At 53.3% G+C, this 14,718-nt stretch overlaps 1 protein-coding gene across 1 annotated transcript in view; it reads right to left on the reverse strand.

The window, feature by feature from the left end:
• SIM2 (single-minded family bHLH transcription factor 2) overlaps positions 1-13,583 on the reverse strand; it is a 54,396-nt gene extending 40,813 nt beyond the window's left edge. Inside the window, exons 1-3 of the mRNA XM_017833102.1 lie at positions 12,593-13,583; positions 4,339-4,421; positions 1,399-1,488 (exon numbers count right to left, since the gene is read on the reverse strand). Coding sequence (XP_017688591.1) covers positions 1,399-1,488; positions 4,339-4,421; positions 12,593-12,767 — 348 coding nt within the window. The 5' untranslated portion in view covers positions 12,768-13,583. The remainder of the gene's footprint in view (positions 1-1,398; positions 1,489-4,338; positions 4,422-12,592) is intronic.
• Between the last annotated feature and the right edge of the window lie 1,135 nt (positions 13,584-14,718).

Below are 14,718 nucleotides of genomic sequence, written 5' to 3' on the forward strand. Positions count from 1 at the left end.
GACCCACGAGATCTGATGACTTGATGTCCCTCCAAAAGAAAGAACTGAGGAAGTTTCCTCCTCACATTTTTAAAGCTGGCATGAAAAAAAAAAATACCTACACTGACTATTTATTTTCAAAACTACTTTTCCTAAAGATGTTAGAGAAAAGGGGGCTTGGAAATGGCGTTTATGAGTTTATATATTTGCTTTTTCTCGCTCTTCAGAGTTCTATTTTCTCTCCCGGCTACTAATTCAAATATCACGGCTGTAAACACACATTCAAAGAGCTCCACGTTTTTTCAATTAAAAATATTAGTTACTACCAAGGTTAAGCACACATGTAATCCCCACCAGTCAAGCCCCCTCCCTGTTTATTGAAATAACCACGAGGCATATTCCCCAGGTATTTTCAGAACATCCTGCTCTCCCTCACCTCCATCTCCTCATTCTTCTTCCCTCTTCTATTTAGCCTTTATTTCACTCTGCTTAGCTCTGATAAGTGTTGGACACACTGAATTTGGGGCGAAACACTCCTGTTTCTTGCAAGTCTCATCCAGGGCCCGGTGAAATCAATTGGGAATTTTTCTGCTGGCTTTCAGCAAGCTTTGGGTCAGGTGCTACCAAGGAATTTCTGTAATACATTTACAGACAAAGGCATGGAAACTTGCCGCCTGCAATAAATTCGGGCTGGTTGCCCTCGTGCCTATCCCAAGAAGGCCAAAAAAAAAAAAAAAAAACAACAAAAAATTAGAAATGTCCATCTAAGAAAAAAAAACAATAAAAAACCCTTATGCTCCTTGTGCAGAACAGTAGTAAACCGAGTTTTATGAGTTCTATCACGACCATATAAAACGCTTTACTGAAAAGACCACTGAGCTGGAAAAACTCAGGCAAAACTACCCTGAATTCCATGTGAGCACTCATAAATCTGCCCCCCTTTTCTTTCCTTTCTTTTTTTTTAATTTTTTTTTTCTTTTTCCTAAAGCACATTTACCATAAAACTCGTGTTCCACATCAGATTTCCTCTCCATTTCATAGCGAGCCTCAATATCTTACACAATCTAAAACTTACAGACTCGAGTTCTGAGCTTTATTTCAGAGTGATTGGGTTACCACGGCAGGCAGGAGGGTTGGGTTTCAAGCCCTGCGTAGATCTGCAATTTGCAATATCATATTATTTATTGCCCTCCTTAAAAGGTAATGAGGAGTAAAATACAATGAACAAGAAAAGATATAAAGACAGTCATGATGTGGCTGTGAGCAAAGGGAGCTTGGATATTTTACTGAGGGCACTTTCAGAGGAAAAAAGCCAAACCTTGAAATACCCCTAAAAAAAAATGATATTCTATAATGGCAGGATACCGGTGTTAGGTTCAAAATTTTTATTTAACAGCTGATTTAACACATCACTCATACCTGAGACAAGCCAAGATGCACAGATGCTGTTTCAGAGATGTACATTATTTTGCCATCTGATGCTACCACGAAAACAAAGCCATCCAAAGTCTGAAATAAAGGGAAAGATGGAGGGTGAGAGACAAGCACCCTGGTTAAAGCATTTACAGTGAAAATAAAAGAAAACAAAGGAAGATTTCCACCAAGAGCAGCAAAATCAAAGGAATGGAAACCTTTCTGTGATGCTGCTCCTTCAAACATTGGTTGTGAGACCCAGCTCATTCCCCCACAGACACAGCTTTACTGCTGCACTTTCAGTGAACATTCTCCTGTTGATTCAGGCTATTTGAGTGCTTAGCACAAATCCTGAGCTATGTGGTGCTTAGGGGGAAGTCCAACACTACGTGAGCCATTTTTTATGGCATAATTGGCAGACACAGCCCGCTGCTGTTTGCAATATATTTCGTGGTGCTGCAAGCAAAGCTTTAAGTCTGACTGTATTTTTTTCCAAAGTGTAGTTCTGAACAAGAGCTGTCTGCTCCCTGACTGCGTGAACTTCCAGAAAGGAAGCAGAGTAAATCAGCTTTCAAAACTTTATCACACTGGAAGAGAGGTATTTGTGCTGATGGAGTTATATCCTTGCAGTCTGGGCACGTTGACCAATGGAATATTCAATGAATCCCACCCAATCCCACAAATTCTTATTGACGGGATATTGGCTGGAAGGTAAATATTACTTGTGTGAGTAAAAAGTGAAGTTTAATTTAGCTGTGTATCAGTCATATAAGAAAAAGAAAAGTGATGGCAATTGGTGCAGCTCAGCCAAAATGACCATGATTTGGACACGTTAACTCTCAGTTTGGGGAGACTTTGATTTTTTTAGTGCCCAATTTGAGACATTTTTTTCAAAAGTATCTGATATTCTCAGTCAAACAGTCTCCACTGGTGTAGAAAGCTTTGATCAGCACATACGTATGAACGTCACAGGAAAATACATTTGGAAGAGAAAAACCATTTTTACGGCTCGCAGATAAAAGAACCACCTATTTTAATTCATTTGAAGTCACTGAACCAGAAGAGAAGCAATAAAATCCTGTATGCTTCTTGCTCTTATAGTGCCACCCCAATAAGAAAATATCCCAAATTATTCCCTGGCCTACTAACGATTCTACAGCATGTAATTGAAACCAGATTACTCTTTGCCTTTATTTCCCCCCCCCCTTTTTTTTTTTTTGGAACATAAATGAAATTTTGTTGAAGCATCATAATGGGAAACAAATTACTGCACCCTTAGCCATAACTTTGTTTTTAAAAGCTCTCATCTTGCAATGGCTCTACCCAGTGTCACAACTAAACCAGTGTCAGTGCTGCTGTCACTGCACCGTGTGGAGCAGCAGGTCCCAAATTTTCCTGTGCAGAAAAGCACATTGAAGCTGAAACTTCACATGGAAAGTTTCATTCTAAGAATGCAATGAAAAGGTTAGGAAATAAAATAAAAAGGTTTACAGCAAATGTGGGTTTATTAAAACGTGAAGAATACGTCACCCGGCAATAACTGAACTGTAAAATGAGTATCACAGGTGAACAGTACATAATTAATTATAAGTTCAATTAATGCCAGCAGGGAGGAGGAGCAAGTGTAACAATGGTTTGTATGACTAGATATGTATTTTAATCTATATTTTATATTATGCATATATAATAATAGACATAACTAGATATATATTTCCTAGGTGTACTGGTGATGCTGGAACATCTGGGAGGGCATCACCTACTTAGAACAAAATTTCCAAGGCTAGAAACGCCTCCCCAGGAGATCATTCCGAGCTCTGTCCATCCCCATTCCCTGTACGTGGTCAGCACCTCACCCTTCCAATCAGCCTCCCCAAAACGCTCTCCCTCTTCCCCGCGGGAGGGATGTTTTGCAGGGGCTGGGGGGGGGGGCAAATAAATAACCGCGCGCGTCGTTTCCAAGGTCGGGGGACCTGGCGCAGCATTCCCAGCCCTCCCACCCCTCCACAGCTCGAGCCTGGGGACAAGGACACAATGGGGTGGGCAGACCCCGGCGGCGGCACCGCGGGGGGAAGCGGCCGGGGAGCCCGAACAGAGTTTTTCTGTCGAGGTTTTTTTATCCCCCAGCCGAGCGAAAAGCTAAAACAGCTCCAGCTCTGTGACCAGGAATTAACCTCCCACAATAAAACCGGCCGTTAAATGATTACGGTTTGCCGGCTCTCAAAAATCGGGGCAGAAAAAAAACAAACCCAAACCCGCGCTGCATTAAGTTCACATATATTAAAAAAAAAAAAAAATAAATAAAAAAATATGGAGCTAAACGCAATTTATTTTTTTTTCCTCCCCCCTCCTGCTGGAACGCTCGCCCCAGCTACGACTTCCTAAACTCTCCTGGAGTTCAGAGGAATTCCAGAGCAGATCAACGGGATTGTGAACAACGGTATTTTCAGGTTCTAACGTCCACGGGAGATCCGATCCAGGTGTTTCCCTCCCTCTGGAGCCCTGCGCTCCCTTCCAGGTTTCCCCTCCCGAAATTCCCGGTGTCCGGCGCCTCTCCAGGCAAACCCCGTCGGCGCTGGCCGGGACCTGCCTGGAGACATTCCCAGCAGATTTGAGGTGCCTGATTAACGCTTTTAGGGCTGGGAGACACTTTGCGTTCACGGAGGAGTGGGTTCTGCTAACATCAAAAGTAGTAGTAGTAGTAATAATAATAATAATAATAATAATAATAATAATAATAACAACAACAGAAGTGCTCGATGTCTCGGTTTTCCTCTCCCCCCAGCCCAACGAAGCTCGGGAATAAGGTGAAGGCTTCACCCAGGCTCCTGTGGCGGTGCGGGGGTGAGGAATAAGCGGAGGAGGAGGAGGAGGGGCGGGAGGCAGATCCCACCACCACACCAGGTTCCCGGTGCGCGGCGCGTACGGGAGGAGGGAGGCGTCCACTACCTGAAGCAAGTGGGATCCGAGCTCCATGGCCACGTTATCCAAGGGCCCTATCCTGCTCGGCTGTCCCCAGGCGTCGCCCAGACCTGCAAGGGAAGCAAGGAGCTGGTTAGAGCGGGGAGCCCGTCCCTCAGCCCCGTCGGGACTGCGCTGCCCCCAGTCCGCCCGCTCCCCCCATTCCCCCGCAGTCCAGGCCGCGACGGGGGGGATTAAGAAGGTTGGTAGGGCTGAATCCCTTCTCCACGCACACGTGGGAAGGGAATTGCTCTTTTTCCGGGCAAGGGCACCCCTTCGGACGCCCTTTCTCCCTCCCCGGAGAGCCCTCGGTCCCCAGGGAGGTGACGGCCCCCACCGCTTCCCATCGTCCTTCCAGCAGCACCGTGCCCGTCCCTCCTCCCCGCGGTGTTATTACCGGCGACCCCCACGCTGGCCAAGGCGAGTCCCGGCTGGGGAAGGGGCTGAGGAGATCAAAGGGGTCGGAGAGAAATTGCCCCGACGGGCCCTTCACCTGCGCACGGACGGGACCGACCCATTGACACAACTTCCCCACCACGGCCCCCGTCGAGCCCCGGCCCCTCTGACCCCATAGCCCGACCCGATTAGGGGGAGCCCGGCGCCCGGCACAGCCTCGGTGACAGCGAAAAGTCATTGATGGAGCTGGTTTGGGAGCGCTTGGGGCGAGGAGAGGGGCTGGGACGGGGTTGGGTTTTTTTGTTGGTTGGCCGGGTTTTTGTTTGTTTTTCATTTCCTCCGTGCAAAGAAGGCTTACACCAGCTCCCCGCTGGAGCTGAGACCACCACCCAGCCAAATGAATTAGGTATTTTAGGAGGTTCACAGAGTGCCAGCCGAAGAGCTGGGCGCTCACGTTGGCACCTGATGGCAGACGTACCACTGCCCGCAAAAGGCGCACAGATGGAGGGGAAGGGAGGGACGCGACCGCATCCTTTTAGTGCCTTCTTTTTGGGGAGAAAGAACAACACGGCTACTGCGAGGCCACGGAGCCCTCAGGGAAGAGGGTGAGAGAGAGAGATTCGGTGCTGCCAGCCCGGCGGGCCCGTGAATTCCACGATAGCCCGGGGGGTCCCATCTGGAGCGCACACGCGTGCGATGGATGCGCAGCCCTGCGCCCCTCGGCCCTGCGCCCCTCAGCCTTCAGGGTCGCTTCAAACCCATGTGTCGCCGCGAAACGGAGCGCCGTGTTTTCGTCCGGTGCCCTCTCGCCGCCCAGGGGCTTCCAAAGAAACCTCCCCTCGGACACTGGCGGGGGCAAAGGCGGCTGCGGCGGGATCTCAGCAGAATTTGGCACCCGGGCAGAAATCCCTGCGTGATTCTGAACGCGCCTCCTGAAGCCCTCACGGACCCGCGTGTGCTTTGGCCACTTAGACCTGGTCTAGAAATGATGGGAGACTTTCTCTCCGCTCTCGGGGCGTCCCTTGGGATGGACAGGATCTCCCGCTGGAGGAACACGGGGAGGATGCGCCGCAAAGCTGTGCTTCCCCCCGAGTTTTGCCGCCCTTCCCTGTGTCAGCCGAGCCTGGCCCCGTGTCCCGCTCCCTCCGGGCAAGCACAAAGGAGCCTCTGAAGCCACGCAGGGAACCCCAGGGGACCTTGGCCGGCCCTGACACCTCCGCTCCGCCGTCTCAAGGCAGTAGCAGCACCCAGGGTCATTCCCAAGAAGTGGCGTCTGCATCCCTATTCAGTGATCTCTCCAAACCTCCGGAGTTCTCAGTGTGTGGCTGCGCTTCCCTGTGGGCAGGGGAAGGACACCTTCCCTCCGCAGTGGGAAATTTGCTTGGAAGAGCCAAACGAAAACTCGCGCTTTTCTGCGCCGCTTCCCAATTCTCCTTCAGGAGAAGGCTCCCGAATTTCCAGAGACGCGTCAAAACGTTCTTTGTGCTGAAAAGCTGCTTCCTCTGGGGAGGAAAGTTTGGGGATCGCAGAGTCATCCTGCGGGTTCTTTCCCGAGACTGTAACAAATACAAACGGCAGAGCCTGTCCAGGTGCCCTTATTTCGATTTACTAATTACCAATCACAAAGCACAGGGTTGCAATACTGAAAAAGGGGGTCACACCTGATGAAATAAAAACTGTCCGGAGACGAGCTCTCCCTTTCCCATGGACGAAGCAGATTTATTCCTTTGGCCACTCACGAAGCTCACCGAGAACGAACCGTGTTTCTGCCTCACACGTGCGCGGCAATTCCCCGCGTCCTGTCCGTCACGGCAGGACAGGTACCATTTCACAGCATCCCCCCAAACCTGCGTTAGTTTGGGAGTTCTTTCCTAACCCGGACTAAAAACCAAAAAAAAAAAAAAGAGTCACTTCGGAATTTTAAATTGGAGTTGCGATTGCGAACTCGCATCAAACGTAAACACGGTTGGTGGATCAGCCTGGCATTCGTCTAAGCTTATTTTAGAGCCGACGATTTTATCATTTAATCCACCCAGCAGATCGCTTTAAAGGTGGAAACGAAACGAATAAAACCTGACGTTCAAATAAAGGGCTGACGCCCATTAGCTCGTCTTCCGAGAGATTTGCAAACGCGCCGCGTTGCGTCCTGTAAACATATGGATGCAATAGACTCCTGCCCAGCCAGTAAATAACGCACATTTTCGCTCACTGGCCTGGAGCGAGGCCAAAATTGCTGCCGGTACACAGCGAGCCTTTCCCACATCGCTCCATCTCGGGGGGACTTCGCTGGGCTGGCCCCGGCCGGGAGGGGACCCCCGTCGGGGCGGGCTGCCGGGGGTCCGACACGGCTTTGCAACCCGCGCCGCGCATTCGTTTCGGAGGAAATGTTTAAAAATGCCCCATCGCGGCACGAATTAAGCGCTGCCCCGGCCCAGAAAGCGATTTCCCTGCAAGCGAGCGGCTGGAGCATCCTTCCTGCGAATACTGGGAACACGCGCGGGGGTGGCTTGGCCCCAGGGTGCAACCCCTTTGCGGTGCTAGAGGGTAAGGGATCGCCTAAATCCAGCGGCTTGGGGCGATTCCGGGCGCTGCCGGCAGAGAAAAGCCCGGGAAGCCTAAGCCGGGCTCAGCGGCAGAGCCCGCGCCGGCCGGCGGGGCTGGCACGGCCGGGGGAGGGTGACTCGCCAGTTCCAGTCTCAGCCTTCTCTTTCCTGGCATCCCGCCGGCGGCAAACATGGATGAGAGGAGCCTCTCTCCCTCTTTACCCTGCTTTTACTGGTGTCTGTACTGGTGTCTGTCCCCGCCGGGGCCAGGGCCGTGCCGTGGGGGCAGGACGGGCACAGTGGGATGCCTGGCAGGGGAAATAACGGGCCCTAAACGCGGTTGTGCCCGTCAGCCCCCTCCAGGCGGCAGGTTCGGCTCCGACAACGCCGTCCAGGACACAGAGAGGGGTTTTGCCCCAACACCCCAAAGTTCGTGCTGCTTTTGCCGTTGAAAGACGGGGGTTCTCACACGAACGCGCCCCCCTCCCTTTGGCAAACCCGGGCACGATCCCCCCTCCACCCCCTCCGTCTTTTGCCACCTCTGGCTCTTTTTCAAAATACCTCAACATTCACTTTGTACCATTTCCCAGTTTCCAGGGAAGGAGAGAGAGTGAGTTTAACTGTAACAAGAGCTAGAAATACTTGGGAACAACTCCCACCTTTGCTCTCCGCGTACATAAATTCGTGCGCGCACACATTTGAAAGCCCGGTAGCTTTCCTGCTCGGGATTCTGCTAAAAGAATTACTTCGCGATGTATTATGTTAAGTATCGGGTTGCCCTGTAACTTGGAGTATTTCCTTTGTGTCTGCTGGGCTGTTCCCCGGCTCCCCCCGCCTTATTCAATCGCCATCCTTCACAGGGAGCCTTGGGTCAACTACAAGCTCCGGGGGTTCGCCGCCTCTCCTGGGTTTTGGGGTTTATTTTTTCCCCAGCGCGGTTGTGCCTCGCTGGGCCGGGAAAGAAGAATCACGGCGGGGGCGGCCCTGAGTTTATGTCGAGCTTTTTCTCCCTCTTTTAGTCGAGGTCCAAGGTTGGATCGGGCTCTCGTGTCATCCCGTGGTGTGGGGGAGGCAGCGGGGCGGGGGACACAGATGACACTTTGCTTTGAGTAGCGGGGCGCGAGGTATCTCAGCCCCGACGGTCGCACCGCTGGACCCGAGGAGCCGGGACGGCTCTGGAGCCGACAGGAATCGGTTGGAATTCCGGCGGGAATAACCTCTGCTCGCAGAGGGGAAGCTCCCAGGTCGGGGTGGCTTTGGGAAGGAGCAGGGCTGGTTTAGTCTAAGCTCGGCAGGGATGTGCCGGGCGCTCTGCGGGCATCAGTGTCACCGGCTGGGAAGGCGCCCGAGGGCTGGGACGGTGGGGACGGCGGACGTCAAGATCAGGACTTTAATTTTTTTTTTTTTTAAGGAACAAAAAAAAAGGTCAAGTCCAAGGTAAAAAAAAAAAAAATTTAAAAAAAAAAAAAAAAAGAAAGGAGAAAAACCAAAAAAAACCCCAAACACAACAAAACTGCTCTCCAGGACGCCCGGACAATCCCAAACCCGGCTCTTCCCGCCGAACCAAAAACGCCAAATCGTGATAGCAGGCCCCAGAGCGGGGGTACTACAGGCAGCGACGTCCCGGGCGGACCCGCAGGTCCCACGGCAGTGACCCCCGCCCTCCCTCCTTCCCTCCCTCCTGTCCTCCCTCCTTCCCTCCCCGCCGGGAGGGAGAGGCCGGACCGACCCCGCCGCCCGTCCCCGCAGGGCCGCCGGTTCCTGCCGCCCGGGAACGGCCGCGCAGCTCCGGGGAAGCCCTAAAAAAGCACTTTTGTTTTAGTAAGACCTTTAATGTCACTATTGGCCGTTAGTGCAATAGACGCTCGCTTTCGAAAAGGGATTGCTCACTCCTCGGGCTTTATTTATTTATTTAATTCATTAACGAACCTCTTCATAGTGGGTATGAAAATCAGACGAAACAGCTGCGATTCGCCTCGATTTTCTTAAAATATACATTCATGTGTTAAATGAGAACAGAAAACTCTGTATGTTCCCAATAATTTCTGTTGTCTGCGTCTCGGAATACGAAAAGTCTAAGATCTACCGCTCATTCACTTTATTCAGATTATTTTGTATAGCGCAAATTATCTTTTGGGTCACATATTAATTAGCTCTCTCTCGTCCCGTTTAAACAACCATAATGTCCGATTTTATAATCAGTTTTGGATACTGCGTCGGGGGTGGGGGAGGGAGAGGGTGACTATTTAACCAGTCTGCCATAACCGGAGGGCAGAGAATCGCGGATTTTAAACGCGAGTTATTCTCGCCTCTTTCTTTCATTAACTCATTTTCAGGGGGAAAAAAAATAAATAAAAAACGCTGACAGTCAAGACAGAAGAAATTCCGTGGTGTATTTTTGTTCTACAGCAACGAATGCCTTAGGAAAAAAAAAAAAATAGAAAAAACCAAAACCCGAGAGAAGACGGTGTCGCAGAGCGGGAGCGCGGGGGAGGCTCTAGGTTGTGTCTCCTGACTTTAACTCCTCAATCTCAAGGTCGGAGCGATACCGCAGGGCACAAACTGTGATATAAGAGCACGAAATTGTGCCTTGCAAGTCTCGCACTCTGAGGGGTGAAAGGAGCTGGGGTAGAAATCCCCTTTCTCTCTCGCTGCTTGGAGTCCGACCGGGCGCCTCTGCGGGAGGATCTGAGAGTTCAGTCCATAATGTGCATCTTCTGGAAAAGCCTGGCCGGGGTGAGCAGGAGACCTGCCTGAACCATTTTACAAGCCCCGTCGAAGCGCTGGGATTTATCACCTCGCTGAGGGGCTCAAACTTTTCCTAAATTATGTTTCGACTCTCTCTGGAAATAAGGGGGGAAGCCATCGAGGTTTTAAAAAGCACAGCCCTCTCTCTCTCTCTCTCTCTCTCTTTCCCTCCGGTCTAGACAGAGCTGGAAACCGGGTTTGTAGCTGGACAACGTTTCTGATGGCTCTGACCTCAGCTAATCCGGGCCTAGCACACAAGCTGGTGGCCTCTCAGGCCTGTCCCCCCCACCCTGACACCCCCTTAAGCCTTACAGGGGTGATGTCACGGTGAGGGCCGGGGTGCCCCCACTCTTGGGGGTAATTCCTGTGGGAGCGCGGGCACCGCGGCTCCACTGCCCCGGGAGCAGAGGCCCAGAGGGAGCCTGTTACGTGCCCACCTTTATTTCAAACCCCAGAACCTCGGTGCCCTCCACTCATGGGGTCCAGCGCTCTCAAAGGGGCTCTTTCCCCAGGTCTCAGTGCCCCAGGATTTAAGACGTTGTACCGAGAAGCCTTTCCGGGCTGTCGGACTCCCCGTTCCACCTCCCAGTAAAGCCAACTGGAAACCAGTAGCCGCGTATGAGGAGGGGAGGGACGACGGATGGACGGACGAATGGTGACCCCTCTCCCCTCCTTGCACAGGCAAATCCCGAGGGAGAGGGAAGGTGGGATGACGCGGGACTCTACCATCGAGCAGCCACCCCAAAAAGTGCCCTATTCCAGCCCTTGGGGTGCGGGCACTGCCCGCAGCCGCATTTCCCCGCCTCCCCCTTCTCCCCTCCACCCTCCCAGGCACTAAACGCTCGACTCGGGGACCGGAGGCGCTTATTCCCCCGGCCTGTCATCCCTGGATGCAAAGCTTTGGTTTTAAATGTATTTCCACCCGTAGTTAAGACGATGAAAGATCAGGAATTCGCTGTATGCATTTAAACGTTGCCCTTAATAAGCAGAGTGTGCGGAAGCGCACGCCCGGCCTGTTTAAGGAAGACAGACACATAAAACACACCCGAGCCGTGGGTATAAACCTGCTCTCGGGGTCGTCTCGTTGCTCTTGAGGATCAGTAGGGCTGGAAAAGCCGGGACACATCCAGCAGCGTCTCGAAACGTGCCACTTTTCTTCCCTCTTAAATCAAAGGCATTCGGGGGCACGTTCCCCGGGGCAGGGCCGGCGAGCGACCCCCCGAAATTACGACGCTCTGTTTCTCATCGGGAAATTTCCCGATGGGGGACAATGGCTGGAAAATGCAGCGGAGCAGCGCCTCGCTTCCCTTTGCTCCGCTAGCTCGGCGTGCCTCGGGAGCGCACGCTGAAGGAGCCCTGGCTTTCCCTAGCACGGCTAGTCCTTGCTCCCGAAATTTCTGAATTAGATGGCCATAACGGTAAGCTTTGTTGGGGTTGGGAGGGGGGTTTTATTCCTCCCCCCTCTCCCTTCCCCCCCTTTTTCTTTTTTCCCCCCTCAACCTTTTAATAAAGCTCCTTCCAAACCGCGACGGAGAGCAGACCTTCCACTCCGGAATTCGCTAATTCCTTCACCCTCCTCCTAGTCCGGAGAGGCACAAACAAATGACAAAGGCGGGGAGCCGGGCTTTATTTAGCCACCCGCAGCCACTTAACCGGCCTTTCATTTCACCTCTCCCATCAGCTCGGCGGAGGCACGGACAGGACGGGCGGCCGACGGCTCCCCACGGGTGCCGGCCCGCTGCCTCCCCTCGCCCCAAAGGCGGCCCCGAAGGCGCTCGGGGGGACGGTGCGAGGCTGGTTTTCGCCAAACCCCCGGGGAAGGAGAGAGCCGTGCCAGGTCTCGCTGCTGGGTGTCTCCGAGAAGAGCCACCGGAGCCGCGGGCTCACGGCCGGGGAGCAGCGGGGTCCCGGCCCCGCTCGGGGCCAGGCTGGGCTCGGACCCTCCTTCCCTTCTCTCCTCGGCCCCGGGAGAAGGCGGAGGGCCTCGCTGAGAAGCCGCCGCGCCTTATTTCCCAGCCTGCTTCCCTACCTCCAGAAAACTCCAACCCAAACAAAATAATAATAACAGCCACACTAGGTTTTTTTTCCCCCGAGGCCGTGCCTGGACGCCGAGCCGAGGGGCCATCCCCGGGGGCCGCCCGGGCTCCTCCCGGGGCTGCAGGCGCCGATGGGGCCGGGCCGAGCCGAGCCCGCTCCCCTCGGGACGGTCCCCCCGAGCAAACGGAGCTGAACCGGCAGCAAAAGAGGAGGGGGAGAAAGGAGGGGGATTAATCGGGCGGGTTTTGCCCCCGCCACAGCCGGTTTTTGGGCAGCGCAGCTCTGGCTCCTCTCCCGAGGCAGGCGGGCTCCTTTCCACCCAGGGCGGTTTTTCCCTCGATCACCCCTCGCTTGCCACCCGGTTCTGGGACCCCTGCGGGCATCTCCCCCTCCTCCCAGAACGCTGAGGGGATGCGGGCTCGTCTCGGGGTGTGTGCCCACCCCACCACCCCCTCCCCGCTCTTTTTCGGTCCTCGCTGTCCCCCGTCCCTCCCGTGAGAGCCCCGGCGGGGTTTTACCTTCGGGGAAGACGGCTCGCATTTTCAGGTAGCTGGTGGTGAGGCGGATGATGGACGCCTTGTCCAGCTGGGAGGTGATGGCCGAGGGCAAGGGCAGGAGTTTGGCCAGTTCGTAGAATTCTCCATTTTCTTTTTCCCGTCTAGTCTTTGCCGCGTTCTTGGATTTTTCCTTCATCGCGACTACTGCAAGGCGAGGATGTCACTGGCATATTAGACCCGATTCCTCCGAGTTGCAGGGGGCATGGATTTCGGCGTCAGAGTTAGTGTTTTCGTTTGAGGAAGGGAGAGAGCTCACCCAAATCGAATCAAATCAAATAATTATAATAATAGTAATAATAATAAAGGGAGAGGGGGAATAAAAAGACAAAAAGGGGAGGGGGAAAAAAAAAAAAAGCCAAACCAACCAAACAAAAACAACACCAACAGAAATGGTGCGAGGAGGGGGGAGGCGATCTCTGAGCCACAACCGGGATAGGAAAGCCGCTCGGAGAAGGCAGTTCTGCTCTGGCCCTGCAATAGCGAGCGCTTCGAAACCCAGGCTGAAAGACCCACGCGAATCTCCGTCCTCTGCCTGCAGCTGGGAATCGGATCTTCTCCTCAACGGGGAGCAAATCACTGGGTTCCGTTCACTGAAGGATTTCTTCTACTCAATCCTTCCCCGTCCAAAAATAATAATTAAAAAAAAATATATATATTAAAAGTAGAGAGTCCATGCAAGAAATCATTGAGCTAAGCAGGCTGAACTTTTTTTGGACATTTTGTCTCTTAAAAAAAAAATAAAAAAAAGAAAGAAAGAAAACGGAAGGACCGCGCTGCTCGTTGAACGAAGTGCAAAATGATCTGGTCCCGGAGCCCGAGATGCCGAGGAGACGACGAGCCCCTCGCTAAGCGAAAGTCAAAGGCGGTGCGGAGGGAGCTGATGGCTGGGGCGCTCCGAAATCACGAGCTCGCATTTCCCTCGGACGCTTCCCTCTCGGCGGGCTGGTCCTGCGGCCGAAGGGCGCTTCCCCCGGGCCCGAGGGGCTCCTCCAGCGCCGGGGCTCGGGGGGCTCCGAGCCCCGCGGGCGGCGGGGCCGGGCGGGCGGCGGGGCTGCGGGCACGGGGGGCTGCGGGGCTGCTCCTGCCGCTCCGGCCGCTGCGCCCAGCTCCAAATGTGGTTCTCATGCGGAGTCAAATTAAAGGATCCGTTTTCCTCGGGACCAGTGCCACTTCAGCGTTGTCTCTTTCCAAACAAGTCCGAGCGCTGGCAAAGGCGCGGGATTGATTTTGTTGCTTTTATTTATTGTTTCCCTTTTTTTTTTTCCTCCTTTTTTCTCCTTTTAAAGAAAAAGAATTTGCAAAATCAGCAAGAGTTTCTTTTTTCTTTTTTTTTTTTTCCCTTTTTTTTTTATTCGTCACTTATTTAAAGAGGAAAGCGGTGGCTCTTTGGCATAGACATGCCTTTCAAAAGCAAGGGGAGGGTTTGCTACATTCACCTCCCGCAAGAAGCAGCGATCCTCACCATACGGCAAGGATCGGAGGTAAAATTCCCCTCCTCTCGGAAATCATAGCTACCACGCTCCTCGCCTGAAAGCACCGATATCTCCGTGTTTTTTTTTCCTCTTTTCTTTCTTTGCCTTTTTTTAATTTATTTATTTATTTTCCAGGGGCAGAAGCAGCTCTGAAGCGGACCTCTCGGTTAATTCTTTAGCAAAGGCTGCGGAAAGCCGGGAGAGCCTCAAGAGGGGAGGGGATAATGTATCCGTGACGTGTCCTCCCGCGCAGCGCCCTCCGAGGGACCCAAATGCAGAGGAGCCAGAAAAGAGCCGCAATTAGCACTTGCGATGGGACTGGGGGCCGGGCCGGGGGGAGCCGGGGGCGGAGGCCCTTTGCTGTGGCAGCCCGAGCCCGCTCCCCCCGACCTCCGTGAGCGGCCGGCGGAGCCCCGAGACCCCCTTGCCCCGTACCCTGCCCTCGCTTGGTGCACTGGCCGTGACCCCGCGGCATCGAGGGGACCCCTCGAACCCTCCCCGGGTGGTGGACACGGGGGGTGTGTGCGGGACCCCCTTCCCACAGCCACGGCAGCGCCATGAAGTCACCCCAAGCCTTTTCCCCCGTTCTTTTGGCTCTGGTTAAAACGTACCTGC

This window comes from Lepidothrix coronata, unplaced genomic scaffold (assembly GCF_001604755.1).
Source record: "Lepidothrix coronata isolate B3197 unplaced genomic scaffold, Lepidothrix_coronata-1.0 Scaffold211, whole genome shotgun sequence".
NCBI classification, from domain to species: Eukaryota; Metazoa; Chordata; class Aves; order Passeriformes; family Pipridae; genus Lepidothrix; species Lepidothrix coronata.